General features: G+C 43.3%; 1 protein-coding gene across 1 annotated transcript; it reads left to right on the forward strand.

Moving 5' to 3' along the window:
- Positions 1-1,063: 1,063 nt before the first annotated feature.
- On the forward strand, positions 1,064-27,526 carry DGKE (diacylglycerol kinase epsilon). The gene is made up of 12 exons (XM_082212554.1): positions 1,064-1,154; positions 2,351-3,562; positions 11,387-11,546; positions 12,263-12,382; positions 14,934-15,077; positions 16,626-16,783; positions 19,089-19,140; positions 19,860-19,973; positions 20,129-20,200; positions 21,885-22,012; positions 22,254-22,365; positions 23,465-27,526. The coding sequence occupies exons 2-12, from the start codon at positions 3,102-3,104 to the stop codon at positions 23,657-23,659; spliced, it is 1,716 nt and encodes a 571-aa protein (XP_082068680.1). The 5' UTR covers positions 1,064-1,154; positions 2,351-3,101; the 3' UTR covers positions 23,660-27,526.

The following is a 27,526-nucleotide window of genomic DNA, read 5'->3' on the forward strand; positions in this document are numbered from 1 at the left end:
GTTGATATTGGTCTTTTAGCTTCACTTTATGTTTGAATTACAAGGTGGGGAGCACCAGACCCTTCAAGTGTCCCTATTTTCCAAGGACAGTCCCAGATTACAGAAGCCATCCCGGTTTCTGATTTGAACCAGGTATGTCCCACTTTTCTTTAAGATGACCCTATTTTCATCGGAGAAATGTTGGAGGATATGGAGTTATGTGTGACACCTGAGCCAAGGAGATAAGTAACTACAATCTTTAGAAGACATCTGACGGCAGCCCTGGATAGGGGAGTTTTTTAAACGCTTAATGTTTTATTATGTTTTTATATATGTTGGAAGCCATCCAAAGTGGCTGGGGCAACCCAGTCAGATCGGTGGGGTATAAATACTACTACTACTACTACAAGCAACAACAACAACAACAGCAGACGAGGAAACCCCACTTTCATTGGAGAAATGTTGAAGGGTATGTATTATTTTATTTTCTTCCCCATTCTTTACCAAGACCCCAGGGTGGGTTACAGCAATTTTAAAACACTGTATAAAGCAGTTTTAAGCAAATTACAGACAAGAGAATAAGTTAAATCCTATATACAGTATGTGTCCATTGTCAAAGATCAGGGTGAAAAGGGGACAACATCTTCAGCGTACAAGGAAAATGCATGATGGTGTCTATCTATTGGGAAAGCCAGATGGGCAGGATATAAACAAGAAAAATTATTACTATCATTATTATTACGTTGTTGTTGTTGTTTTGGAACAGGGTGTCCCTATTTTCATCGGAGACACGTTGGAGGGTATAGAACACCCGTGTCTTTTGGGAAAGGCTGACGTTTTCAAAAAGCAAATTATAGTCAAAGTACAGTCCAAAGCACAGGCGGGAGGGGAGTCAGTGACGCAGAGCGGGGCGGCAGGTGATCAGCTCCCTTCCTCCTTCCCTTCGCCCGTCCCTTTCATCAGCATCGCTTGTTCGACTTCTCCCCCTCGTCACGTGGGCCGGCGGCCGGGCGGCCGTTTCCTAGCAACCCCGCATCAGCAGCTTCCTGGCCCGCCGTTCCTCCTCCTCCTCCTCCTCCTCCTGACCCCGCCCCTCTCCCGCTCAGAGAGCTCTTCCGCTTCCGGCGCTCATCCCTTGCCTGGCTGCCTCTCCAGAGGGTCCCGTCGAGCTGTCGGTGAGAGACCGGGGGGGGGTCGGGGGGGCTGAGGGGACTTGGGAGGGGGGGGGGACCAGCAGCAGCATCAGAACTGCCAGGGCTGTTCGCTGCTGCTTCTGCCTGGAAATGTCCATGGGCGGTGAATTTGTAGGAGGGGCAGGTGGCCGCCCCAGGTTTATGAAGGGATTTCGCAGCCTCACAGTGTGTTGAGGTGGGGGGGGGCCGGCTCGTTACTATTATATATACAGTGGTACCTCAGGTTACAGACGCTTCAGGTTACAGATGCTTCAGGTTACAGACTCCGCTAACCCAGAAATCGCGTTTCAGGTTAAGAACTTTGCTTCAGGATGAGAACAGAAATCGTGTGTTGCCAGTGTTGCGGCAGTAGCAGGAGGCCCCATTAGCTAAAGTGGTGCTTCAGGTTAAGAATAGTTTCAGGTTAAGAACAGACCTCCGGAACGAATTAAGTACTTAACCCGAGGTACCAGTGTATATGGAAAGGAGAAGCCAAGCGATAGGCCTAGGAAATGAAAGCCGAGTGAGGTGCGCTTTTGTACATGAAGGTTGGCAGGTTGGTATCTGTGCATGCATACAAAAGCTTAAACCAAGACAAGCTTAGTTGGTTTACAGTGGTACCTCGGGTTACATACGCTTCAGGTTACAGACTCTGCCAACCCAGAAATAGTACCTTGGGTTAAGAATTTTTCTTCAGGATGAGAACAGAAATCGCTCAGCGGCGGCAGCGGGAGGCTCCATTAGCTAAAGTGGTATCTCAGGTTAAGAACAGTTTTAGGTTAAGAACGGACCTCCGAAACTAATTTAGTACGTAACCAGAGGTACCACTGTATAAGGTGCTACTGGACAATTTTTTATTTTTTTATTTTGACTGCGTCAAACCAACACGGCTACCTATCTGAACCTAGGTTATGTAACGTTTCATTTCCGGTTATTATAAATGTCAGAAGCTGCCCAGAGTGGCTGGGGCAACCCAGTGAGATGGGTGGGGGTACAAAGAATAAAATTATTATCATCATTATTAAGGGTAGAAGAAGGTACCGTAACTGAGTGAGCAGCCACTGTTTTTGTGGAATCGTAGAATTGTAGAGATGAGCCCAAAGGTTGTCTAGTCAGCCCCCTGCAATGCAGGAATATGAACATCTGCTGCCCGCCCCCTCAACCCTCAGGCTAACTCAGGTTGTTGTTTTTAATTTCAGATGACTTAATCCAGAGCTGCTGCACCCTTCTGCTGTCCTGCCCTCATGGACTAAAGTTGTCCCAAAAGGCACAAGCCTGGCATTAAAAGGGGCGGGGAACCACCTGTGTTGCACCTGGGTGTGGGTGGGTGTTAAGGGGTAAATTGATTGTTCTTGTTCTTGTATGTGTGTAGAGCAAGAAGCAAGGTAGTGATAGCCATAACAAGGAGAGAAACGAGGTGCTGTTGTTTATAGCATGGAAGGTGAAAGTGCTTGACTCTGTTTTTGGAGTTGGCATTTGCTTCTGTGCATCGGCTTAGTGTTGGGTTTCTGCTATAACAAAGGACAGGTGAGCTATAGCAAGAAAGCAGTCACTGTTGTCATGATGGTGTGATGTTGTAAGGGTACATTGATAGGAGAAAAACAAGTTGTGGTGAACTATTTAATAGCACGAGAAATATATGTAGCATTGGAATTACGTAAAACTAAGTCTTCTGCTTTGTCAGGTATTTTAAGACAAGTGGATATTTGATTTCAAGACACAGATGTTTAAGCCTTTCTTTAGGGGAGCCACAAATAAAAGGAAAAAGTGAGGCTTTGTGCAGTAAGGTCTAATGAGGAAGGAACAGGCAATGTGGTTAATGACGGCAGATTAGGGAAAACTGCTGAAATGAACATGAGCAAATCTATGTTGGGACCTACATGATCAAAACGTGCTCCCTTGTGTCAGGTTTAATTTGACACCTAGAGATTGATACTAAATCAATTAAGGATGGAAGGGGTTGAAAGGAACAGCTCCATATTCTCTCCAAGACCGTTTCAAGAATGGAGTCTGGCCTTCTGGACTCTGTGCTCGGTGATGGTTCCCGTACTGATCACCTTGTGGTGCAGCTTTCGGCGATCTCGGAGGCAGGAACTGATGCAGGACATTTTCCGTAAGAGCAAGCACAATTGGCAGGACACAGATCTCTTCAGCCAGCCCACCTATTGCTGCATCTGCTCTCTGCACATCCTTCAGGGAGCTTTCTGCAACTGCTGTGGGCTGTGTGTCGACGAAGAGTGCCTGAAGAAGGCTGACCGGCGTTTCCTCTGCAAGGAAATAATAATGAGGGGTGAAAGCGGCTTCAGGACCTCTATGGTACACCAGTGGATCCGTGGCAACGTCCCTCTGTGCAGCTACTGTGTCGTGTGCAAACAGCAATGCGGTACCCAGCCCAAGCTGTGTGATTACAGGTAATGCTGGGAGTACAATTTATTTATTATTACATATGTAGCCCAGGTACTCATAAAGGTTAGGATGAGAGATGGTGATGGCCCAAAGGTGAGCTTCATTGCTGAGTGGGGATTTTAACCCTGGTCTCCCAATCCTAGTCAACCACTTAACTACTACACCACAAAAGGGTCACAGTTATGAGACACGGTGGTGGCAGAATGCTTCCCTGTGGAGGTGAGTCATCAGAAATGTGCTTTGCATTTTCTCATTGTGTTCACAGGCTACCTCTAACTTTCCATGAACAAGATGATGAGTACGCTTATCTGTGATCTCTGTACCCTGCTGAATGAAGCTATGATTTACGGTATTTCCAAAGACTACAAAGAAAGTAGGCCAAGTAGAGAGGTGTTCTTAGTGAACGCTTTTCAACTTTACAGCTTCCGTCTCCTGGAGAGCAGTACAACCTGTTCTTACTGGCTTAGGCGTTTAATTTAATACTAAAAGTACACAAGAGTCCATTTTAGTAGGTTAAAGAGATAGAAATATATATATTAAAACAGGAAGGGAAGGTATTCATTCTCTTTATTCCACAAGCTGGCCTAATCAGTGGCATAGCGTGGGGGGTGCAGGGGAGGCCGGCCGCACCAGGCGCAACATCTGGGGGTTAGGGTTAGGGGGCGCAAATCCACGGGTTAGGGGGCGCAAATTACTTGCCTTGCCCCGGGTGCTGACAACCCACGCTACGCCACTGGGCCTAATGAAACTTGAAAGGCCCCACACCCCGGTTGCTTGTGATGAGCAAATACTTTCTTATAGGTGTACATTGGTTGGCTAGTAACTCTTTTTATGGTCTTTTAGCTTAGTCAGCCAAGCCAGCCTAGTGGGATAAGGATTACGGATAAATCAAACCAAAATAATTACTTAGTAGAATTCTAGAGTCATCTATGGTCGGCAGTTCGAATCCCCGCGGCGGGGTGCGCTCCCGCTGCTCGGTCCCAGCGCCTGCCAACCTAGCAGTTCGAAAGCACCCCTGGGTGCAAGTAGATAAATAGGTACCGCTTACCAGCGGGAAGGTAAACGGCGTTCCGTGTGCTGCGCTGGCTCGCCAGATGCAGCTTTGTCACGCTGGCCACGTGACCCGGAAGTGTCTCCGGACAGCGCTGGCCCCCGGCCTATAGATGTGAGATGGGCGCACAAACCCCAGAGTCTGTCAAGACTGGCCCGTTCGGGCAGGGGTACCTTTACCTTTTATGTGTTGTATGTAAGTACAGCAAGTGTGTTTACAAAGCATCATCTTATCTCTTAGTTTGGATGGTGCAGCCTATTGACAGAGATTATGGGAGTTGTAGTCCATTACAACCTGAAAGAACCAGGTATTCCCCATCTTTGCTATAGGGAATGTGACAGGCACATGACAGCTTTTTCCTCTGGCTTTTCTTGACAACCCTCCCCTTGGAAACTTACTTGAAGCCAAAAGTGGGTGGGAAAGCCTCTCTTGCTTTCTCACATTTAGTGATGAGTTGAGTGAGAACCGATGTGCCCAAGGGCAGTGTAACTGAAAGTATGATTCTTCTGATGCAACTGAAATGCATCTTTGGATTAGATTGCTGCGTGAAAAATACCAAAGGCAGAAATCCTGGGATGTAAACCACCCCAACTAGTGTGGAAGCCCAGTCCCTAATCCCAATTGCAAGGGAACAAGCTGGTGATTAATATTCATCTATGGTGAGCAAATAGTTGTCTGCACATGCTCAAAGGCTCTGTTTTATTTATTCAGTGATGTTGCGTAACTGAGCCTTGGCCTTGGAAATAGGCCCCTAGGCAAAACTGTAGCTGAAATTTTAAAGCATTAAGAGCTTTGTAACGAGTCATACATTAATTGGACATTAATACATGCAAGTTCTTGTGCAATAATTTGGCACCTGTGTGCTGAAATCAGAGTGAAGGTTTATGAGTGGAACATGAGGTTCTTATCCACTGTGTCTTGCTCTATAGAGTATACAACTGCTGTTCTAGTTTAGAATTGGATTAGCACACAGAGTCCTAAATATAGTGTCCAGGGCTTTTTCAATCTGCTCTCTGAATAGTAAGAGTGAGAATCCCACCTCTTGTCCAGTTATCATAGGCCAGGCATGTCCAAAGTCCATTTCGGGGCCTAATCTGGTCCACTGGTCAGTTTATTTCCTGGGGTAAAATTCTAAAAAAACTTCAATCCTAAAAGAAGCTCAACAACTCCAACCCTCAAAAAGGTCAACAACTTTGGGGTAAAATCATAAAAAAGCTCAAGAACTTCAATCCTAAAAAAAAGGTCAACTTTGGTCGGCCCTTCACTTCATCAAATCTGGCCCTCTTTGAAAAAAGTTTGGAAACCACTGTCATTGGCCATAATATGCATCACTCTCAAAGTTATTTCCTAGGGTCTTGGTCTTGCTTGAGTAGTGCACTTTCAGAATCTGGAATATATAGAACCTAGGGCAGTGTTTTGCAAACATCCTGAACGCATCTCCTCTTTCTGAAGTTTAGCTTTTCTTCCCACCTAACCCTAACCCAGCATGAACATCTCTGTAGCAGTTGAGTGGGTCAGAATCCTCGCACACAGACAAACGTGTGTGCATTTCCCTGCTCTGCATGAAGTTTTCTTAACTGTGGCAAAGAGATGTTTAAAAGATTGTTGTAGCAAAAGTGCTTCACAATTCTCATTTCTTCATTTCCCCCCAGTTTCTTGCCTGCCTCCAGTCCAGGGTGGATTTGATTTAAATCAAATCGATTTAAATCACTAGTCAGTAAGACATGTGATTTAAATCATTATTTTTACGGAAAAACTCATTCTTGCTGGTATAATCTTAATATTTACAACCAGATGAAGATTTCATTTTTGGAATAATAAATTTTCAGAGTAGTTTTTACACTTATATCAAAAATTACTGATTTGGTTATACTGTTAGAAATACATAGACAGATAATGATGAAATTGTTGTGAGGTTTAATAAGTTAACTGTTTATATTTGGACAACTTTTCTGCTGTACTTTATTGGGAGGAGAAAAAGAATCATTAGTAACGATTTAAACAATTTATTTAACTAAAACAATAACATTATAGCATATGTATCCATGTTTGTTAACTGATGTGGTTAAACAATTTCTTTTTTTAAAAAAAACAGACTGAGTTTTAGTACACATGAAAAACTTAAAACAAATCCTTATTTCCTGATGAATAGCCTTTGGACTATAATGTAACTTAAATAGAAAACTATCTTTAGAAATATTTTTCCTCCAAAAGCATTTTATTTTAAAAATCCGATTTAAATTTTAAAAAATCATTGATTTTTATCCACCCTGCTCCAGTCTCACTCACACACACACCCTCCGAATCAAGCCCAGGTCTTGATTGCATAACAGATGCATATGTTTTAATCTCTGCCTTCTGGCACAGTTGAGTTCAACAATCAGGAAGCGGAGAGAAATGCAAGCTTTTTTCCTGGCCAGGGAAGTGTAAGTGCCAGAGAGAGGTGGGATGAGAGAGGCAGGTAGTTTGCCATCTGGCAGGGGCTAATTGTTCCAGGCAAATGAAATGGCTGAAACAATAGTACGTTAAAATGCAGTGCATTTAATTGCCTTTTTTACTCGTGCATCTCAGTGCCATCGACATAATGTGCTTGGGATCTTTAGTCACTTTTTCCTTTCTGTTTGTTCAGAAAGTATTTTGGGTCACCGTTCCAACTAAGGACTCTCAAGGTGACATCACAACTCCCCTGCGACAGTGAGGGCTATAAAATTCTTTTCTTTTGAACTGAAGCATGCATCTCTTTCTAAATTCTGGCAGCAGATGGTAAGGCCCATAAAGGTGCCCTGTTCACCTGGTGGGTCTTATATTGCTGATCTGGCGCTTGGAGGGAACAACATAGTTGATTCTAGGAATTGTTTCTTTTGGAGTTTTGAGTGCTTTTTTCACCTTGTGGTTTTTAAGTTACCGGGCCAAACTGCCTCTCAAGCTTTTAGCCAAGCTTGAGTTAAATGTCCTCTTAATAGCTTAGTCTGTTTAGTGTGCATTAAGGACCTCATTCACTCCTATCCTCAATGAATCCCTACTATGTAGTATTTTACAATGTTTAATATTAATAAGTTTGTACCAGAGTACGTTGTGTACCTTTTCCAGCAAGAACATCCAAGGCATTAATATGTCCCCCCCCCTCCCTTCACAGGGGAGGATATTTATGGCTAGTCTCTTTCATCCTTTTTGTAGATGTGCCTTTATTAACATGGGAACAGCCAGCATTGCTTCCTGGTCATTGTGGACATCTGCATCGAAATTATTATTTGTTGGTCCTGGCAGTTCTTTAGGAGATTATAGCCATCCATCTCTATACAGACCTATTCAAATTCATGACCGTGGCTAAGTTAGGACCATTAATTTCAGAGGGTGGAATTCCAGCATTGCACTATTACAGTTTTTTCCATCAGTGCAAGAGACTACCCCAATGCACTGTTCTGGGGGTTTTCCTGAACCCCCGTGTCCCCCAAGCTGATTTGGGGGGCAGGGAACTGTGTTAGAAACAGAGATACGAAAGCTAGGAGTTAAATGGCACCTTAAACCTAGGTTATGGGCGCAACAATGGAAGGTCCAGGCGCGCTTTTTTAATAACAGGAATACAAAGCTGAAAATGAATGAACTGCGGCTAAAATATTATGTTCTACATGGCCTTAGTCCTTCCCCTGTCTACCCCCCTCATATTCTTAAGACGGCCTCTTCTCCAGTCTTCAGAGAGTAGCTGGAAGTGGGAAGGCAGAAAAAGGTCCTCCTTTCCTTCCACTCTGCAGTTTTAATCCGAAATCTTAGGCGCAGTACTGCGCCCAGAGCTCAGAAACGGCTCACACTAATGAAATCCCCAGTCGCAAAATGCACCCAGAACAATGGGAGTTTCAAGCACGGGCACAGAATTGTGGGGAAAGCCTCTCAGCACTCATGAGAGTCCTATTACCGGCTCATGCTAGCACAGCTGTTTAGTTGAATCTGGCCCAGTAGGTTTACTCTGAGTAAAACTTAGTGGGATACCACTCACCATGGGTATCTTTTATGGTAGCTATACAGTGATGCCTCGCAAGACGAAATTAATCCATTCCGCGAGCCTCTTCGTCTAGCGGTTTTTTCGTCTTGCGAAGCAACCCGATTAGCGCTATTAGCGGTTTAGCGGCTATTAAAGGCTTAGCGGCTATTAAAGGATTAGCGGATTAGCGGCTAAAAGGCGCTTAAAGGTAAAGGTACCCCTGCCCGAACGGGCCAGTCTTGACAGACTCTGGGGTTTGTGCGCCCATCTCACATCTATTGGCCGGGGGCCAGCGCTGTCCGAAGACACTTCCGGGTCACGTGGCCAGCGTGACAACGCTGCTCTGGCGAGCCAGAGCCGCACACGGAACGCCGTTTACCTTCCCGCTGGTAAGCGGTACCTATTTATCTACTTGCCCCCGGGGGTGCTTTCGAACTGCTAGGTGGGCAGGCGCTGGGACCGAGCAGCGGGAGCGCACCCCGCCGCGGGGATTCGAACCGCCGACCTTTCGATCGGCAAGCCCTAGGCGCTGAAGCTTTAGCCCACAGCGCCACCCGCGTCCCATAAAAGGCGCTTAGCGGCTTAGAAAAAGGGGGGGAGTGAAAAAAAATCGGAACACTTGCAAGACGTTTTCGTCTTGCAAAGCAAGCCCATAGGGAAAATCGTCTTGCGAAGCAGCTCAAAAACGGAAAACCCTTTCGTCTAGCAGGTTTTCCGTCTTGCAGGGCACCACTGTACCAATACTGTGGTACCTCGGGTTACATACACTTCAGGATACATATGCTTCAGGTTACAGACTCCGCTAACCCAGAAATAGTACCTTGGGTTAAGAATTTTTCTTCAGGATGAGAACAGAAATCATGCTCCGGTGTCGTGGCGGCAGCAGGAGGCCCCATTAGCTAAAGTGGAGCTTCAGGTTAAGAACAGTTTCAGGTTAAGAACGGACCTCCAGAACGAATTAAGTACGTAACCAGAGGTATCACTGTACGCATTTTGTTATTCCAGTTTAAAGGCACAGAGTTGGTATGTAGATTTTTTTCAATAGCTTGACTATTGCTAGAGATTACTATATAAGCCTTTCTATTTATACAGCTTACATGCTTGTTGGTTTTTTGATGTTCATTTTTATAGTGTTCATTACATAGTAATAAAAATCATTTTTTTAAAAATCCAGTAAAAATAGAATAAATTGAATAATGCACTGAACTTTCCCTACTTTCCCCTGAACCCCGAGACAAACTCAGAAACGTAGATCTTGTAGTGCTTCCACCCAGTGCTCAGGATTTGACTTGGGCTTGTCTTTAGTGAGAGAGTGTTTTGTAACTGGTGGAAAATGCTGTGAGTGCTTTTATATATGTCCTTGCTGGCTGAATCTGGCATGCATTCTTAAAGTGGGGGGGCCTCAGAGAGAATAATGTGGAGGTGGGGGAAACGGGTCTCTGGTATATTGGGGCTTTTTGCCCTTTAGACTTGATTGTTTACTGCATTTATATACAACTTTTTTGACTCATAGGTGGCTTATGGTTTAAAATAGAAAATAGGGGCTGCAAAAAATAATAAAACAGGCAAATTGTCTGAGTGTTGTAGCATATACTATGCAAGTGGAGCTCCACTCACATGATAGGGAATCCCCTACCACTCCCCATAAGCGCCCAAAATCTGCTCTGGACAGTTCTCCAACCCTCTGGAGCAGATTTTGAGGGAGGGGATTGCTGGTGAGAGGAGCAGGGAGTTCTGTTGCTCAATTGGAAATCTGCAAGTGCTAGTGGAACAGCAGCATGGGATAAAACCCAGAACATTAAAAAGTTGGTCATACAAACTCCCCCGTCTGGTCTTCTCATTTTCTGTTATAGACAACAACTTGAATTTAGAGACTGTATAGACGTATGGATTCTGACTGGTGTGCAATTGGAAATTATAAGTTTTTGGATTGCAGAGTTAAAGTAAATCATCAATTCTAGCATACAGGGGCCAACAAAATAATATAATTTGGCATCTGAACAATTGTATTTATAATTTGGTATTATAATTTGGTATTGACAACGAGGCTTTTTTGGGTTATTGTAACTGAAAACTATCTATCTATCTACCGTATTTTTCGCTCTATAACACGCACCCAACCATAACACGCACGTAGTTTTTAGAGGAGGAAAATCTGTAGGCATGCCACCCCTAGGCATTTCCTCCATAACACGCACAGACATTTCCCCTTACTTTCTAGGAGGAAAAAAGTGAGTGTTATGGTGCAAAAAATACGGTATATCTATCTATATATATATACATGAGAGAGGGAGAGACTGTATAGATATATGGAGAGCATTTTTCTGAAAGAGTTGTGGAAGATTGGTGCGTCTTGCATACGTCTTGGTTTGCATATGTTTTGGATTACAAACACGTCAAACCCGGAAGTACATGTCCCGGTTTGCAGCCTTTTTTTGGATTACAATCCATTTTGGGGGGGATTACCAACAAAAAAAATTTGGAGGTCTCATTGGTGAAACTGCGCCTTGGGTATAACCTGTTTTGGTTTGCAAACAGACCTCCAGAACGGATTATGATTGTAAACCAAGGTACCACTGTACTTGTTTCATCCTTCAAAATCCATGTAACAACTCATGAGTTGAGAGAAATAAGGAGGCAGCAGAGATTTTCTTATTTGATGATTGCACCATTCAAACAGTGGCCCTACCCACTTTTCTTCTTGAGCCTGTTAAAAATGTCTTTCTCAGCAGCTGCCTGGCAAAACAAAAACAAAAAACAGTTGCTTGAGTTCAGTCAACCTTATTATTTTCTTTTCAGGTGTGTGTGGTGTCAGCAAACCGTACACGATGAATGTATGCAGAGCGCTTTGAAGAATGGGACGTGTGAGCTAGGAGAATTTCGCAACTTAATTATTCCTCCATATTACTTATTCAACGTCAGTCAGATGCGAAAAGACAAAAGAGTGGACTATGGCAAGGTAATCCCTGCTCTAGAGCTACATCAGAGATGGGGAACCTATAGCCCTTCATAGGATGGAGGAGAACATCGTGCAAGTGGGAATTAAAAAATAAAAACCAGGAAACCGTGGTTTCCCCTTTACATCCCAACCAGGGAGTGTTGTTTGTTCCTCTCTGTCTACTGCTGGCCATGGTTTGATAGAGGGCAACAAATTACAAACACTGGTTTGCACATAATATAAAGCCAAGGCTTCCAGATTTGTTTTATTTTGCTAGTACAGTGGTAGGGGGCAGCAAATCAGGAGCGGTTGGTATGCTGTTTATTCCAGATAAACCATGCTAACCCAATGTTCGTGGCTCCATTCCATCTGAAGGATTAGGTAATAATCTCACGGAGTTCTTCCATGCTGTAGGAGCTGTTGATCCTTTGAAGATGTCACTGGCATAAAGTTTGCATTAAATTTGCATAAAATACAGACACACAAATTAGCTTATGTGATTTAGCCCTTAAATATTGTTTGGAAGTGAAAAAAGTAGCGTTTTGTCTAAACTGCAAAGCTGTTTATTTTGCTGTAGCTTTTTTCTGAAATATTATTCTAAAGGGTTCAGTCTCTCTCTCATAGTTTCACTTAGTTACCCAACAATGAAATAAGAAGGGAAAGAACCGAGTGCTTTTTATCTGCTTCATCACACAGATCTGCATGCAAATACTTACTTGCTTGTTTCTGTTCTGCAGCTAGCTGCCTCCTGTGGGAAAAACTGGACTCCCCTAATCATTCTGGCTAATACTCGGAGTGGAAACAATATGGGGGAAACATTGCTTGGGCAATTTAAGATGTTGCTAAACCCAATTCAGGTAATTGTACTGATTCATTGAAATTGTTTTATTGTTGAATCAATCTTATTGCTGAGTGGGGGGTGGGGAATGATATATTTTAAACACATTATGCTAAAGACCCTCAGGGTACAATCCCGAACATGCTTTCTAGGGAGTAATCCCCACTGAACACAGTAAGATTTAGCAAAACATGCACAGGACAGCATAGTGTAGTGGTTAGAGTGTCACACTAGAACTGAGGAAACATCTTGGGCTGGTTACTGTCTCAGCCTAAATCTACCCCATGGCATGTTTAAAAGGAAGGGAACATGCCCTACTACTTAGCTGCTTGAAGGAACAGCAAGACAAGACCATAGTTATAATAATTATAGCCTGCTTGTTTGCTCAGGAAAACCCTGTTGTCATGTTTTAGAACTAAGCTTAAAGTGTGTTTTGAGAAGCCTGATCTTCCTGAAGTAGTATTACAGCCTTGCAAATCAATTCACAAAAGTTTTAGCCTACAGCTTTTTTAGCAACAAATTTTGCTGTGTATGTGTGGCTTTAAAAACAACAACTGGAAGTTCTACTTAAAGAAAATGGAAACTCGGGTTTGGGTCATAGGAAGAAAATGTTTAGAGTTTAATCTTTTAAAAAATCTTGATGCAACTTGAAATGGGCATGGGAAATTACGGGTGTGCGTATGTATCATTGCATATGAGCCTTTCATTACAGATTCCTTTTCACAAATTGTAAATGACCAAACACAAGACATAGAATCCTTCTTACCCGACTTCCCCAGAAAAAAAACCCCTGGCACTTGTTTACAAAAAACAGCAACCATGCACTGCTGTGCAGGTGAACATTTACATCTCCCCTCTCTTCTGCCAGCTTAAGCCAGAGTTCTCTAGAAGGAATTTTTTGTTGGCTGGGCTTGACCTTAGAATGTGTGAAGAAAGAGGATCTCTGAAAAGGTTCCTTTCCCCCTTCTTACTTTTAGTACATCAAGTAAAAAGGTAAAGGTACCCCTGCCCGAACGGGCCAGTAGCCACAAACAATTCTGCATAACCCTCACACAAACACACTTTCTAAGCTGTTTTGTCTTAAGGCTTTTGCTGCAAAAAACTGCAGGTGCCTTAAAACCATTCCTTGGGTTCTTAGGCTTCTGCTTCAAGACAAGGAAAAGGTAAACAGGATGGGGCTTGTGCGGGAAGGTAGACACTTTCTATCCAAAGATGGACAAAATTCACAGGATGTACATATTCATAGAGCATACACCATCTTCTGACTTGGGTCTTAATTAGGCTTGCCATATTTCAAAAAGTAAAAACCAGGACACCCTTTTTTTTAGGAAGAGCCCAAAATTACTGAGCTTTTTTTAATGGAAATGCAACAAAAAACCACCCAGATTTCCCAGTTTACTTGCTGAATATCCAGGATAAACTGCTGCCTTCCGGAAATCCCCGCCCAGGACGTCGCTTCCACCTTTGAAATCCTGGTAATATCTGGGAAATCCCAGGCATATGGCAGCCCTGTCTTGATCTGTTGAATTGGTTCTGTGGACATAGGGTGGTCCTTGGTTATCATTTCTGGTCAGGGGCAACACAACGACTCCCTCCCCTTAAACGTGTTGTGCTGTTTTGTGACCTTCCGTTGCCAGTTGTTGTGGAGTTCCTGTGCTTTCCTGCTGATCAGGCTGTGTGCACAGCAGGATTTAATCAAATGTGCTACACGGCAGCAAACGTATCTCCTACGAAAAAAAAGAGCGCAGCACATTGTTGTGTTTACTCTTACAGATTGGACGCTGCACAGTTGTTTTGTGCAAGCCTTTTGCACTGTGGTTACACTGCACATGGAGAAAGGCCCTTCTTGTTTCTCCGTTTTAAATTGGTCAGGAATGTTAAGTGTGTTTTTAGAGGAGGAGGAGGAATGGGTGCTGGTTTTTTCCCTCTCTCTGCGTTGTGTATTTTCTTTCTTCGTTGTTTGTTTCAAAGCCGCACTAAAATAACCCACTTGCTTTTGGAAACACTTGCAGCGTTCTCCCTACGTTTTGTGCCTTGAACTCAACTGGGCAATGGCACCGGATGCTATGACAGGAGCCTTTTGTTCCTTAAGTTTCCTGTTTAATTTTTTTAGTTCTCTTCCTCCCAAATCTCAAATGAGTTTTTAAATCTAGGGGAGCCAGGCTTTTGAAATTCTCTGCGCAAACAGGCTGTGTCGCAAATAGCCTCAAAGCATAACACACCTAACATATTCAATAATATCTTATCCCGCTTGTAAAGACAAGGCAGAAAATCATCGCTATATAGATGGAAATTCTCTTTAGGCACAATTAGATTGTAGTGTATCAGTGCATCGTTTTGCTGTTTGCTTTCTTATCATAGTGACAATATTTGACCTGTGAAGTAAAATATTTCTGACTGCCATTTTAGGAATAAGCTCCTTTTTAAAAGGTACAAACTAATAATAATAAACCTGTCTCTTATTTTGTATCTAATTTCAAGTCTTAAAAGGTATACCACTCTGGTATTTTGTATGTTTGGTGGTTTATAAATCCTTGCCGTTAAACAAATAAATTCTATTTAATTTCCAGATTTTTGAACTAACCAAAACAACACCTGCAAAAGCACTACAGCTCTGCACTTGGTTGCCTTGCAATTCTGCTAGAGTACTTGTCTGTGGTGGAGATGGCACCGTGGGCTGGGTCTTGGATGCGATTGATGACATGAAGATCAAGGTATGGTGTCCCAAAGTGACTTGGCAACCCACTGATTTCTTCGCACTCCCATCTGTGCCAGGTTCACCTGACCCAGTAAAGGTAACCCCTGACCATTAGGTCCAGTCGTGGCCGACTCTGGGGTTGCAGCGCTCATCTCGCTTTATTGGCTAAGGGAGCCGGCATACAGCTTCCGGGTCATGTGGCCAGCATGACTAAGTTCTGCTCTGGCGAACCAGAGTAGCACACGGAAAAGCCGTTTACCTTCCCGCCGGAGCAGTATCTATTTATCTACTTGCACTTTGACGTGCTTTCGAACTGCTAGGTTGGCAGGAGCAGGGACCGAGCAACGGGAGCTCACCCCGTCGCGGGGATTCGAACCGCCGACCTTCTGATCAGCAAGTCCTAGGCTCAGTGGTTTAACCCACAGCACCACCCGCATCCCTACCTGACCCAGTACTGCAGGCCAAACAACCCATGTCGTCACTTTACTATATGCTCCCGGAGTAACTTTAATCTGCCTCTTTTTTTCCTTTTTACCAGGAGTACCATTTAAAACTTTTATGGGGGGGGGGGGAGAGAATGTTCTCAGCAAGGCGTAGCCTTGGATTTCTCCAAACCTTTAATGGCACAAAGGCCATTTATAAGATCATAAAATTATAAATGAATTCATTAAAAATAAGTGAAAAGTGCTTATTCCGGAGAGCATTTATGAAGGCTACCTTTTCATGTTTCTAAATAGGACTGTCATAGATCATTGGCAAAGGTGCCATAAGTAGTCAGCCCTCCTCTCTCCCCACCCATAAGTTGTGCATGGGCACATTTAATTGTTCCACAACCCTTGCTTTGTGCTTCTAACACACAGTTTCCCAAAATGGCACCCTGTCATTTTTCCTGTTTCATTCTTCACTACTGCAAATTTTGCTACTGCTTGATTTTTTCCAACAAAGAACTGCCTGCTTTTAGGTGCATTTGGTCGCTGGTGTGGTTTTAGTTCTGCTTTTTTTTTTAGGGCATTGTTTTTATTTTGTGACAATTACCTTTTCCTGACTGGAAAGGATGTTTTGTTGGGCGTTATTGTCGGGTGATCAGTTCCAATGTAACTGATCTCAAAGGTGGTTATAATACTTCACTTGTTTTCCCCACCTCAAAGACTATCATAACTTTGGAAGCAGGTTGCAGACACCCCAAGGAACCCAGTTTTTCCATTTGAGAATCCCTGTTTATATAGGTTTCTTACAAGCAGCTGATTTCAGGCTCCCATCCTTCATTATTACTATTATTATTATTATTATTATTATTATTCCGGTCTGGTCTCTCTCTATTTGTTGGTATCTAAAATTTAAAGGTAGAGAAGAGGAAAGTTACATACCCTTTCCTTTGATTAGTATTATAATTTTGTCATCTGCTCTCTTTAGCCTTCCACCTGTAACATTGAATAGTAATTTTTGAACCTGATTTCCAGTTAATGGTGTTTTTAGGCAGTCTTTTATATTCTGGGATTAAATTTGAGAAGTTACCATGTAAAATCAAGAGCCTTAATGCTGAATCAATACTTCTGTTTGGCAGGGTCAAGAGCGCTACATCCCACAGGTTGCGATCTTACCCTTGGGAACGGGAAATGATCTGTCGAATACACTGGGCTGGGGGGCTGGCTATGCCGGAGAGATCCCCGTGGAGCAGATTCTGCGCAACGTGATGGATGCTGATGGAATCAAGCTGGATAGGTGAGCTTCCAAGCAAGCCATCTCTAAGATCCTTGCTTGTTCCTCCCACCCTCTAACCTCTCTAAAATATCACTATAGGGGAACTGATACATTGAGTTCTGACATCTGTCCTCAGTTCTGTGCATTGCTACAGCTCTGTTTCAATGCCTGCCTGAATCATATCTAGTTCGAAATGTTTTAGTGGTGTGAGTAGTTATGATTAATTTAATTTAACCAAAAAAGATTAAACCCAGGGGTGAGTGGGGAGGGCAGTCCAATTAAAAGGGGGAAATGGTTAGAGGTCACATAGGAAGCAGCTGTACATGGAAGCAAAGCCCATGGTGATTAGAGATCAGGGAGCCCTTCAATAAGCTGCTTTGCAGAAACTGAATGTCTCATTTTTAATCCAAATGCAGGCAAGTACAAGCGTAGCGTTTCCAGTTTATAAAACTGCAGCAGGATTTTAATGGGTTTAGGTACTGGGGGCCCCATGGCATATGCTAGCTGTATTTATTTCTTTATATAAAATTTGTTCTCTTGTACACGCTTTCGAGGCTTTGAGATGTTAGGTGGTCTCTAAATGGAATCACAGAATTGTAGAGTTGGAAAGGGACCCCAAGGCTAATCGTCCAGTCCAGCCCCCTGCAATGCAGGAACCTTGCCCAATTTGGGGCTCAAAATCCACAACCCTGAGATTAAGAGTCTCATGCTCAACCGACTAAAATATCCAGGGGTCATTTTGTGTTTGGCAACATGCACCTTCCATTCATAGGAAATGCTACCATGCCCACTTGCTCCATGGTAAGCACCATGCATGCATTGGCCTTCTTTACAAATAGATGTGCACTGCAGCCTTCATACACACACACACACACACACACACACACACAGATTTAGCTAAAGTAACTTGTACACACAACAGGACCCTCAAGATGACCTATACTCAATAGAGGTTTTCTTTAAAACCACAATATGTAGTAAGGCAGAACCCGTGTTTCTTTGTGGCTGTTACAGTCTAGAATAGGGTTGCCCTATTTCAAGAAGTAAAAATCCAGACACAACAAGTTGTTTGAGCTTTTTTTGGGAAATTGCCCAAAGAACGTTGTTGGACCATGGTTCAAGAGGTTTGCACTAGTGATGGAAAATGGTCGTTCTCATGTAGGTAGCTGAGCACAGTTAGTTCCAGGAGGAGAAGAAAAAGCTGCAAAATAATGATGTTGTCCATCACACTGTGTATAAATGTGGGTTTTCCTTGTCCTTTGAGGGATTGATGTGGTAATGTTGTCCATTTCTATAATGTCTTAAATAGAATTTTTTTGTAAATAAGGGTTGTGCTCCAGGATACCTTGTTTCCGACGAAGAAAGGCTAGCCTAACCCCACTCATATGCAGGCATGATGAACACAGTTACAGCACAGTCCTACACATGTCTTGAAAGCAGTAGGACTTGCTTCAAATTAAGTTGGGTTTGGATTGCAGCCCTGGTCCTGAAGCCTTATCTTGAAGGACTTGCTCAGCAACTGTCATGATTCCTAAAAGCATAATGTTCAAAAGGGGTTGTTTTATTTTTTTTCCTAATGTCAGTTTCAACGTGTCAGGCAAGTAGAGCCAAGTTGCCATCTCTGCCACGTTGCATGTTCCTTTATTTGGCATTTTGACATGCCGCCTGAGGCTTGTTTTGTGGGATGTGAAACCCATAGCAGTCAAGTACAACATTCCTAGAGTGGACATGCTAGGGAATGCTTTGTTCCAGCCAGGAGAAAACTTCCTGTTTCCTCCTGAGCTGTAACAAACTTCCTCTGCATGTGACTCGAGGTGTGTGTGTGTGTGTGTCGCCTAACCTGGGCACAGCTCCTTCTTTTGCTCTCTTCTCCATTTTGCTTTTCCATGTGTTTGCAGAAGTGACTACCTGTTCACAGTCACTTAGGCACTAACTCCCTTATGGGATAGTTCCACATGTGTATATAGTTTTGTGACCTAAGTCTGCCTTCAGGGATCCAACTGTGAACTGAATGATTGTGAGTAAACTACTTTTATATTGACTTTAATAAGACTGTTGTGTCTGTTCTTTTTATGAGGGAGTAGAAGGGATCTTACCAGGAATCTTATATTGGGAGGCTCAGACGAGCCTAAAACAAGCAAACCGCTGTGCGTTTAAAGGGGAATGTTACTCTGCTAAGATATAGAACTTGCTAACGCAAGTTAGGAAAGATATCATTAAACAATATATCCTCTCCTGCATCCCTGAACATGCCCACATGCTTGAGAATTTGGGTTTGAAATGCAAACAAAAATGTACAATCTGCGCCTTTTCTCCCCTTCTGTAGGTGGAAGGTTCAGGTAACAAACAAAGGATACTACAACTTAAGGAAGCTTAAGGTACGATTTGGAAATGTGTGCATGTATTTAATCGTTCTAAGCCTGGGGAGGACAAAAAATGCTGCTTGGTCACCAATGGACACCTTCTGGCACTGAAACATGTTGGTCCTATGGGTTGCTGGGATTTTTGGAAAGAACAGAGGACTAGTAAAATTGTGGATCCAGTAAGCTGCTGCTCCATCAATCATGGTTCCTCAGGACCTCTGGGTTCAGCTTAGTTATACCCTCCAGGGGTGGGACTGCATTGGGCTGTGTAAAGGGAGACTTCTGTTCCATATACTACCACCCTCCAGTGAGTGGATCAGGAGTTCGGACAGCTGCCTAAATCACATTGTACAGTGGTACCTTGGTTGTTGAATGGCTTGGCTCCCAAACAAATCAGCTCCCGAACACCGCAAACCTGGAAGTGAGTGTTCAGTTTGCAGACGTTTTTCGGAAACCAAACATCTGACGTGCCTTCCAATTGAGTGCAGGAAGCTCCTACAGCCAATCGGAAGCCACATCTTGATTTCTGAATGGTTCTGGGAGTCAAACGGACTCCTGGAATGGATTAAGTTTGACATCCACTGTATAAATTTTTCTACGAACATAGAAAACTATAAAAAATAAAATAAATCTGTTAAAGCAACAGTTTTATGAGTGGGATCTACTTCTGAGGAAGATCAGGATTCACAACAGCCAAGTGCTAAAGCTGTTAATGCTTCTCCCTCTTCTTGCAGGTCTTCACAATGAACAACTACTTTTCCACAGGTCCAGATGCCCTCATGGCTTTAAACTTCCACGCCCATCGTGAAAAGTCTCCCTCTCTCTTTTCCAGTAGGATTATTAACAAGGTACGTCGGGTAAAACCAAAGCTTGTTTTAATACTTACCTTTTCAGAACCCTAACATTTAATTTAAAAAATCTCCAAAAGAAGTTGTGGTAGCAAAAGTAAAAGCTCCTCTGTGTGCAGGCTTTCTTTTTCACAACAGTCTTTCTTTCTTTGCAGGCAGTATATTTTTTCTATGGGACCAAAGATTGCTTAGTACAGGAGTGTAAGGATTTGAACAAAAAGATTGAGGTAAGATGGTTGTTTCCTCCTCATAATACTTAATTCATTTTGCAGTAGAGCTGGGCAGAGAAATCATCTCAGAGATTTTTTTTGCACTTGGGCAAAAAAAATGAGAGGCACAAATACAAGATGGGTGACACCTGGCTTGAGAGCAGTACATGTGAAAAGGATCTAGGAGTCTTGGTTGACCACAAACTTGACATGAGCCAACAGTGTGACGCGGCAGCTAAAAAAGCCAATGCAATTCTGGGCTGCATCAATAGGAGTATAGCATCTAGATCAAGGGAAGTTCTGGGCACCACAATTCAAGAAGGACACTGACAAACTGGAACGTGTCCAGAGGAGGGCAACCAAAATGGTCAAAGGCCTGGAAATGATGCCTTATGAGGAACGGCTAAGGGAGCTGGGCATGTTTAGCCTGGAGAAGAGGAGGTTAAGGGGTGATATGATAGCCATGTTCAAATATATAAAAGGATGTCACATAGAGGAGGGAGAAAGGTTGTTTTCTGCTGCTCCAGAGAAGCGGACACGGAGCAATGGATCCAAACTACAAGAAAGATTCCACCTAAACATTAGGAAGAACTTCCTGACAGTAAGAGCTGTTCGACAGTGGAATTTGCTGCCAAGGAGTGTGGTGGAGTCTCCTTGTTTGGAGGTCTTTAAGCAGAGGCTTGACAACCATATGTCAGGAGTGCTCTGATGGTGTTTCCTGCTTGGCAGGGGGTTGGACTCGATGGCCCTTGTGGTCTCTTCCAACTCTATGATTCTATGATTCTATGAAATCCAAAATGCTCTTGGAGAGCAAAAATGATTGACCCTCTGTGCAGATGGGAATCAGAGGTTTGTGGTGGGCCTCAGCCAATAATGGGATTATTTGGCTTGGCCTCACTCCCCATAGTCTTCTCACTTTTATTGAGCTAAATAAAGGAGGTTATCTTGAAACCCTCAGAACTCTTCTGTGTAAAATGGCAGCATGCCTCACTTAGAGTCCCTTCCTGACATATCCAAAAGTCTAGCTTTGAATTTGCTCTTGGCAGTGTCTTTTCTTCTTCTCTGGCAATCACTTGTAGGTGAGTAAGATTGTCTTCCATAAACATGATTTTAAAAGTGAGTCTGTAAGTGACTGTGGAGGCCGATTCTGGATCCACACATCCTTCCACAGTGGGGACATAGATTTCTGGGCGGGAGCTGATCACGGTGAGGGTTTGCCAAGTGTGCCTTCCTCTTAGCTCGTTTCTCCCTTTCGTCCTGAGTTCGAGAGTCTTCAAAGTCCACGACACCTTTGGTAAAGGCTGTTCTCCAATTAGAGCGCTCACAGGCCAGTGTTTCCCAGTTTTCAGTGTTTATATTACATTTTTAAAGATTTGCCTTGAGAGAGTCTTTGAACCTCTTTTGTTGACCACCAGCGTTATGCTTTCCGTTTTTAAGTTCGGAATAGAATAGTTGCTTTGGAAGACAATCATCAGGCATCCACACAACATGACCAGTCCAACAAAGTTGATGTTGAAGAATCATTGCTTCGACACTGCCGATCTTTGCTTCTTCCAGTACACTGGCATTAGTTCACCTGTCTTCCGAAGTGATGTGTAAAAATTTTCAGAGACACCGTTGATGGAATCTTTCAAAGAGTTGGTGATGGCGCCTCTCTCTTGCCAATGTAACTTGCTAACAATCTGTTGTATCTCTTTTAAAGCTAGAGTTGGATGGAGAGAGAATTGATTTGCCCAGCTTGGAAGGCATCATAGTTCTGAATATCGCCTACTGGGGAGGCGGCTGTAGACTGTGGGAAGGAATGGGGGATGAACTTTACCCTCCGGCAAGGTAAGAGTATAAACTTTTTGTACATGATCTGTGTGCATTTGGTAAAAGTTTTGGGGCCCGTTTATCCAGGGGTTTGCTCACTTTGTGGGGACTTGTAGACTTGTTTTGCAGCATCATACATACTGGACTACTGAAGCAGCAGAAACATTCTGAAGCAGAATGTCTGAAGTGTTCTTCTATGACGAGTCGTGTTTAAAGTTGTGCTTATAATGGTAAGAAGCTCCCCTTTTCTCTCTCTTAGGCATGATGATGGGCTGCTGGAAGTTGTCGGAGTCAATGGCTCTTTTCACTGCGCTCAGATTCAAGTGAAGCTCGCAAATCCCATTCGGCTGGGACAGGCCCACACTGTGAGGGTAGGTGATAATTTCGGGGTGTGCCTCCAGGGCTGCTTTCCACGCTCTTGGTCCAGCCTTCTGGCACTGAGCCTGGAAGTACAAGCAGCAGGTACCTTGGCTCCATCTTCATCTGGAAGCTAATCCTCAGGTTGTTATGAGGGCCACACATATCTTGTGGATTCCAAAGTCACTTCAGTCTGTTGTGTGGACAGACTGACCAAAGCAGAGGAGCACCTTCAGGAGGATGCTGTGTGACTGCATTGTATCTTTAAAATAAGTGCTAGGCATGTGCTTTTGACTGGTGGTTTAGTTAACTTTTGGCTAACCAGCCTGGTACTTTTTTTTCTGCAGCAGGCAGTCAGCAGTTAGTGCCACTTAATTTTACTGGGGCATTGGGAGCGTTACACCCCAAATAGTGGCTTCAGAGCAACCTGTTCAGTTTCAAGTGACATTCTAGGAAACTCATGAACCATACATATGGAAATGCTCTCTCCATAAACTACAGTCTTGGAGGATGATTTGAAAAATGGGGTGGTTGCTTACTTGTTTATTAAATCTATTATTTTTAGGGGACCCCCCCCCGTTTCAGCTGGAGAAGCTGGGGCAGGTTGCAATTCAACTTAAAAACATAAAATACATCCAAAATATCTTTTACTCGTGGATTTCTAGCCTGCCCTGTCTCAGGGATTGGGGACCACTAATGGCCTTTAACAAATGTGGTGGGCTTTGCTGTTGTGAAAGAAGCTCAAGTAGCATGAAAGAAAGAATAGGGAAGGAAGGAAACAGGAATCCCCTTTCATTATCTGTACGTAGCCCTGCTGGTTTGAGCCAAGGAAGTCTCCTTTTTCCAACAGTCTTGAGTTGAACAGCTAGTTGCCTCCTTCCTCCCCTCAAGCCCCCCTTTTTAACTCTTCTTTTCCCATTAAATGCCAGTGAAGTTTATTTTTTGCCCCTAAACTTTCTCTTGCCATTTAATAAATGCTATGAGCTGATCTGCTACAGACATTAAGCACCCTGCCCTAGTTCAGTTGCCTGGCCTGACACGGCTTTCAGGTTTTGCCGTCTCTGCAGTGGTTTGACTTCGCTTCTTTTTCTTTACGTACCTTCCCAATTCCAGTTAATCTTGAAGAATTCAAAGATGCCAATGCAGGTGGACGGAGAACCCTGGGCACAAGGCCCTTGCACTGTCACCATTACGCACAAGACGCACGCGCTGATGCTCTATCACTCAGGGGAACAGACAGACGACGACGACGTGTCCAGCGTATCCGAACAAGAATTTGCCAAGGATCAGACAGATGAAGATACCTAGGTCTGGGCCAGGTTTTTGGCATGCTAAAAATGGTAACTCCAGCTTGGCTTTGGCTGAAAAGCTTAGCACTAGATATTCCGTCTCCAGTAAACCTCTTAACGCCATGCCAATCTCTGTACTTACAACTGGCACAGGAGTAACTAAGCCATGCTTTTAGTGAGATAGCGATATAGATATATATAAAAGCTGAACCAGGCTTAAATTCAGCAAGCACTTTTACTCTGGTTTATAGCAGCAAGCTGAAGCGGATAGGGGGGGAAACTTTCATGGCTACTTTACACTGACTGCTCTGCAGACTGAATGCCGCCTTCTGTAGGCTTTCTCTCAGAGTTTGTGTATAGTCCTATGGACTAGCTGCTGGTGTCTGTGATGTCTAATTGTGTAGATCTGAAGAGCATGAAGAAATGTTGTTTGGGGACATATGGGCTCAGTGCTGATAGACCCCTGTCTGATCACTTGAGAACCCTGTGGACTCAAGTTCTCCTTTTCCATCCCATTTTTCTCATGAATTCCCCCTTCCCTTCCCTTCCCTCCTCCTCCTTCTTTGAGCCAACCCTGGTGCTAAGTCGTATCAGCACCAGGGTTTTCACTACCCGTGGTTAGCTTTGAAAATGAAAGTGAATAGGGAATTTGCACGTGAGTGAAGTATGATGAACCACAGGATACTCTCGATGGGGCAAGCGCTATGTCTGCACCAGACCATGACTAGCTTCATTTTCAATAATAAAAATCACAGCACCAGATGTTATTTGACTTGCACTTAGTGTCGCTAGGCCTCATAGATATTTAAAAACCATTGCATATCACAGCACTTGATATTATTACCTTCTTAGGTGATGAACAGAGAGAGTTCCTGAACAGTAAGTTGCTTATCTAACCAGTCAAGACCTGATAGATACTTATGGTTCTGGTTTACAAAGAAGAGTATTCATTTGACCAGTACGTAACGCTTCCTTCCTCACTGGCTGATCAGAGATTAAATGATGTGTTAGATCCCTGAATTATACAAGACAATAGCAACAAATATTCTAGATGAAACTGTCCAGTGCAACTGTAGTCTTGTTTTCAGGGAAACAGATTTGCAAAATTCAGTAACCAAAGCTTCTCCACCTGACTGACAGTCCCAGTACTTGTAATTTTAAATTTCAAAGAATTCCTAAATAGCCTGTGAACGATGCACTGATTCCGTTCAGACCACTTTGAAAGAAGAACTCAAATGAGAACATATTATCCACTATCTCCGAGTCCAATCCCAAATTGCCTTCTGTTTGCAGAAGGGACTGCAATCCAGCAAGGACTCCTGATGGAAAAAAAGGAGGAGGCAAGTTTCAATTCTTTTCCCCTCACCGTTCCAGGGTGTCCCCTAATCTTCCAAAGTAGATTTTCAGGGGGCTGTAAATTGAAACAGGAATTGGTGGAAATCACTCTTGCCACTGGGAAGCACACTCCAAGTCTGCTTAGGTTACAGATACGTTTTTGTTTTTTTCTTGCTGTTCACAAATCCCACTGAAACAAACCAAAGTAGTACAAGGATAGAAATTCCTCCTTGTTTCAGTGAGGCTTGTGGAGGGATACATTCCTGGCATAATATGCCCTTGGTCTTAACACTGAATTATTCTTTTCCCCCTTAGGAAAGATTCCCAACTCCATGTGTATGTGTGGTAGTACTTCTAAAAGACCGTTTAGTAATGCACGTTATTCACTTGGGTAGTATAATTACAAGTTTTAGAAACACTAGCTTGTATAGCTTAATTTAAGAGTGCCCCCGTGCTCATTTTGAGCGAAGGAAAATTACGTCTAGAAATCAGGCAAGTTTCAATATTGGTGATATAGTTTAATAGTCTTGGGCTGGAGCAGACTATGTAAATTGACAGACCAAATATTATCCGTTGAAGTCAGGGTGGTTGTGTGTTTGTTTTTGTGTTAAACCTTTTTTCACTGGACTGATTTTGACGGTCAACTAGTTGTATTCTTAAGCTATTTGTAGCGTTAGCAGCGTGCTTGAAGGTCCATTTGACTCCATGTATGTCTTCCGTTGCACAGGACAGTTCCCAAATATGCATTGAACGAGTAAGTTGTGATATTGAGAGAAATACACGCCAGTGATTGCCAGGACTTCATGGCCGGGGTATCATTGCTGTAGGACTTATTGGTCGGCACTAGTCTCTTGATAACCATGTCTAAGAATCTGTTCTATGGGGAACATCACTGCTCAACGAAGACAAAAGGGGCCTTCAATCACCACCTGTACCTCGTTGAAAATTGTTACAAATTCTTGTGTACCTTCTTAGCTGATAAGAACAGCAAAGAGGTATATGAAAAGTCATTTTCCGTGTCCTCAAAGCACTTGACCAAGAAACAGATTCCGAGCTGCTAGGTGGATGTTAATAGACCTATCCATTCGATTTCTGTTCTTATTTATTTGAATGATTCCTATGTAAGTGCTATGCTCTGATTTTGAGTGTCCTAGTGTTTACGTAGTAGGCATTTCCACAAGTGGATTCCGGAAAGAATCTGCTGAATATGCTTTACCGTTTCCTACTGAAGAATGTATTATTAGTTCAGCACCTTGGAGAGGTAGCTACGCACTTTCACCTTTATTCTTCTGTTACCTGGACCACTTCATTCTGCCAGGACTGCCAGGACATTCCTGCTTTGAGTTGCTTCCTGTGCCATCGTACTATTCATCTAGCTATCAAGGGGCCAATCTGAGCAGCTGTTGGGCTCTGTAGGATAGGCTTGTAACACTCTCTCGTTCTGGTTGATGCATTCTCAGACCACCAGGAATCTTCCAGGTGGGGTGGGCCCTTCTACTATACGATGCAGTTATAAACAGGCTTCTCCAGTTTGTGAAATCTCACATTTGTCACGCTCTCTCCTGTTTCCATGCTTAATTCCTGTGCTCCTCATTACGTCAAAACAACAGTGAGAGGTGCAAGGACATGCCTACTGCAAAGAAAGGATTTCTCAGGCTGTTGGGTGTGTGAGCTGGTTTTAGTGTGTTCATGTGACGCTCCAGTTTGGTTTCAATATTTGTTCCTGTAAATCAGCTAGGGAACACACTCTTGAGAGGAAATATCAGCTCTTTTTTTAATTACTTAAACTACTGAATCTTGAACAAAATTCAACGGACTTGGCAACTCCCTCAAACAGTGCAGTTGATCAGTTATCCAAAAGGGGGTGCTCAGCTACTGAGTTACAGCTCTAACATGAGCTGTGGTTTCCCCACTCAAGTAGTTTACATTATGACTAGATTTGTAAGAATCTGTTGTTGTTTAACACTTCCTGATCTGCTGCTGCTGCTACTAACCACCCAGAGTGGCTGGGACAACCCAGTCAGATGGGTGGGTACAAATAATAAAATTATTATAACCTGGAATGAACAGTTATTGCATTAAGATGTGGCAAGCTGTGTGGAATGCCCATATCACACAGACGTTCCATTTGATTCAGGTGATCTATTTGCCTATCTGGCAGCTTTTTGCACCGCTATGGTGCAGTGACCACTTGGATGTGTGGCTGTCTGGATGGTGTGATGAATGGATAAGCCCTTGGCTGCTGTAATGTGCAAACCTTCTTCTTATGAGTGACTAGAGATAAGGCAGAAACAGCTACCAAGAAGATTGCCACCCCTTGCTTCTGTCATGGCATTGGGAGTATATAGTAAATATCCTGGAGCAAAGTTCTCCCAAACCATTGGCAATACTTAAGTAGCTTCAGCCTCTCTAACTAGCAAGAGTGAAATGAATTAAAAGTTACTGCTCCCTGGCTAGTGGAACTTTACAAACTGGTTGGGATAAGACTCAGAAGAGCAAACAGACGCACATGGTCTTGCTTTTCTAGAACTCTCTAAGGAAGTTTTTTTTT

Source organism: Podarcis vaucheri (genome assembly GCF_965113315.1).
Source record: "Podarcis vaucheri genome assembly, chromosome: 2".
Classification (NCBI taxonomy): Eukaryota; Metazoa; Chordata; class Lepidosauria; order Squamata; family Lacertidae; genus Podarcis; species Podarcis vaucheri.

Bases quoted from the DNA above. Each gene is read 5' to 3' on its own strand.
- DGKE (XM_082212554.1), top strand. From the start codon at position 3,102: ATGGAAGGGGTTGAAAGGAACAGCTCCATATTCTCTCCAAGACCGTTT. The intron at 3,563-11,386 runs GTAATGCTGGGA...TTTTCTTTTCAG, and splicing joins CCCAAGCTGTGTGATTACAG to GTGTGTGTGGTGTCAGCAAA. The intron at 16,784-19,088 runs GTGAGCTTCCAA...CCCCTTCTGTAG, and splicing joins GATGGAATCAAGCTGGATAG to GTGGAAGGTTCAGGTAACAA.